Source organism: Octodon degus, unplaced genomic scaffold (assembly GCF_000260255.1).
Source record: "Octodon degus isolate 3935 unplaced genomic scaffold, OctDeg1.0 scaffold00068, whole genome shotgun sequence".
Lineage (NCBI taxonomy): Eukaryota > Metazoa > Chordata > Mammalia > Rodentia > Octodontidae > Octodon > Octodon degus.
This window is the reverse complement of record NW_004524644.1, coordinates 5087089-5089784: the sequence shown is the minus strand read 5'-3', so window position 1 is coordinate 5089784 and position 2696 is coordinate 5087089. Positions and strand designations below refer to the sequence as shown.

The 2696-nt window shown below is 37.3% G+C and overlaps 1 protein-coding gene across 3 annotated transcripts in view; it reads right to left on the bottom strand.

Annotated features, from left to right (window-relative positions):
- The window catches only part of Abhd18 (abhydrolase domain containing 18), a 69308-nt gene that overhangs the window by 53312 nt on the left and 13300 nt on the right, over positions 1–2696 (bottom strand). For all 3 annotated transcript variants that reach the window (XM_023719485.1, XM_023719484.1, XM_004635000.2), the window contains one exon: positions 1910–1994. In XM_023719485.1, coding sequence (XP_023575253.1) covers positions 1910–1994 — 85 coding nt within the window. The remainder of the gene's footprint in view (positions 1–1909; positions 1995–2696) is intronic.

Here is a 2696-nt window from a genome sequence, read left to right as displayed (position 1 = left end):
AAAAAAAAAAAAAAAAAAAGACATTTTATGGTATGTGAATTATACCAAAACTTTGAAAAATCAAGAGAAGATGTGTAGGAACATACTCCAAAATCTTTTTTTTTTTTAGTAGTAAAGATTGAACCAGGGCCTTGACCACATTAGGCAAAGTGCTCTAACTAAGCTACGGATCTAGTCCTTTTAATTTTGACACTAAGATCTTAAAAGTAATCCTTCCTTGAGACACAAGTGGAGATAAGTGGCAGAAATTGGCAGAGATCTTCTCTACTCTACTCTACTCTTCCCTTGCTCTCTCTTCCTCTTTGTGGTATTGAATATTGAATCCAGGCTTTCTCATGCTAGGTAAGTGTCCTTCCACTGAGCTACAGCCTAATCCTTTTCAAAAGATCCTGCCTGGTGTTATGGTTTGTATCTAGTTGTACCCCTAAAGCCTCACGCACTCTTTGAGGTAGGATTCCAAAGTTTGATTAAACCAGGATCCACTGCTGGGATTATAGCTGTGAGTACTACACCCACCCTGGGGCAGATAGCCTGAATACAACATAAGGAATGGAGAGAAGCTTTCTAGCTGCAGCAGCTGCCGCTCTTCCTTTTGCTGTCTGCTGTTCTCTACCTTGATGAGCTCCTGCCCTCTTCCATGTGCCACTCTGTCTTGCAGCCAGCCTACTATGGACTGAAACCTCCAATAACTATGAGCTAAATAAACCCTTCCTTCTTTAATTTTGGGGGGCTGGTATTTTGTCCCAGCAATGAGAAAAAAGTAACTGAGACATCTTGAGAAAGGTCTCTCATTCAATGGGCAAGGCTGAGCTAGAACAAGCAATCCTTCTGCCACAGCCTCTTCAGTAGCTGGGATTACAGAGGTGAACTACTTCTGTCCTAAAGGAAACTTGTGATTTTTTGGGATTCGGTACACTTTGTTTGTTTGTTTGTTTGTTTTAAATTTGGAGCCTGTAATTTTTAATGGAAAACAAAAACAAAAACAAAAACAGAAATTAAAAAAAACAACAAATAGAAAAGGTAGGTCTTCCAAAGATGTTCAAGGGTTGGGGAGATAGCGCTGTGGCCTAAGCATCTGCCTGGAAAGTGCAAGGACCTGTGTTCAATCCCCAGTACCGCATGCTATGCTGGCCCTGGAACCCTGGGTACGTCAGGCTGGCCACCAAAACTAGGTGTGGTGGTGCACACCTATAATCTCAGCACTGACGAGGCTGAAACAAGAGGATCACTTCAAGTCTGAGATCTGTAGTGAGACCCTGTACCAAATAAATACACAAAAGATTATTAAAATAAAATTTAAAGATATCCAATACTTAAAAGACACAGAATTTATTTGCTTGATGGCATTGAGGGCTGTAAGAAGCCCACCCACTATATTCAATAATATCTCCAATAATATCTCAAAGTATTCAGTTGCAGCAACCTAGAAATATCTGGCAGAAAAATAGCCAGCTGCTTAAAAAGCAAAACCATTTCATAAACATTCCCATCTCTAGTTTTATGGCATTTCTTTCTCTTGGTAATTAACTACATCCCATAACATTTTTCCTTGTGTTTTTTAATAGTTATTTTAGAAATATCTCCTTCTGGGCCAATTCTCCAAGTAGTTTACTCCCTTAATACTTACATTCTTCTTTAATGTTGAATAATTTAGTTTATACCTCTTGGGCTTCAGATACAAAACCAAACTCAAAAGGATCTAGGCTAAGTACTTTGTATTCAGGCTAATAATATGCTCACAAAATATATATGAAAATAATTATTAATACAGCTGGTTAAAGTACAAATAACATTCTTTAAATATTACATGACAATCCACTAGCTTCATGTTCTAGTGTTTGTTGTATTCTTGGCACATATTTATGTTCAACCGAAAGTCCTGTAGCTATCTTTTTTTTCATTTGAATACCTTATCAATATATACTGGATAATCGCTTGAAACCAGATTCTGGCATCTTTCTCGGTTTCCAATCATCTTTCTGAATTCAAAAAGTCTGTTACAAGAAAGGAGACAAAAAGGAAAAAAATTCAATTTTATATACCTACCACATTACATTGAGATTAACAATGATTAAAAATTAGCAAATTCAGTAATAAACATTAAAATTTAATTTTTATCAAACAAAAAAATGAAAGGTACCAATACAAAAAATCATTTTCTTAGGTCCAGACTGTCCTGTGAGCTATATATTGTATTTTATTCATTTATTTATAGACATGTTCTGTAGTTCAAGCTGGTCTTGAACTTTCTTATGTAGCTGAAGGTGGCCTTGAACTCACAGAAATTCTCCTGCCTCAGCCTCCCTAGTACTGGGATTATAGGTGTGCGCTACTACACTTGACCTCTAGGTATTTATTTATTTTGGGGGGTGGTTGTTTTTGTTTTTGTTTTTGTTTTGAGAAAGGGTTTCACTATGTAGTTTATGCTGGACTTGAACTCATTTTGTAGTCTATGCTACATCAAACTCACAACAATCCTCCTGCCCTAGCCTCCCGAGTGCTGGGATCACAGGGATGCATCACTATGCCTGGTTTTATTCTAGTTTTATAGTCATGACAGATCCACGTTACCGAAGAAAAATCAATGCCTGAAAACTAATCAGTTTAATAATTAGTATTTAGGGACCAGGGAGATGGCTCAGTAGAATAAGCACTTTTCTGGCAAGTACAAGGGTCTGAGTTCAATCCCTGGTTCT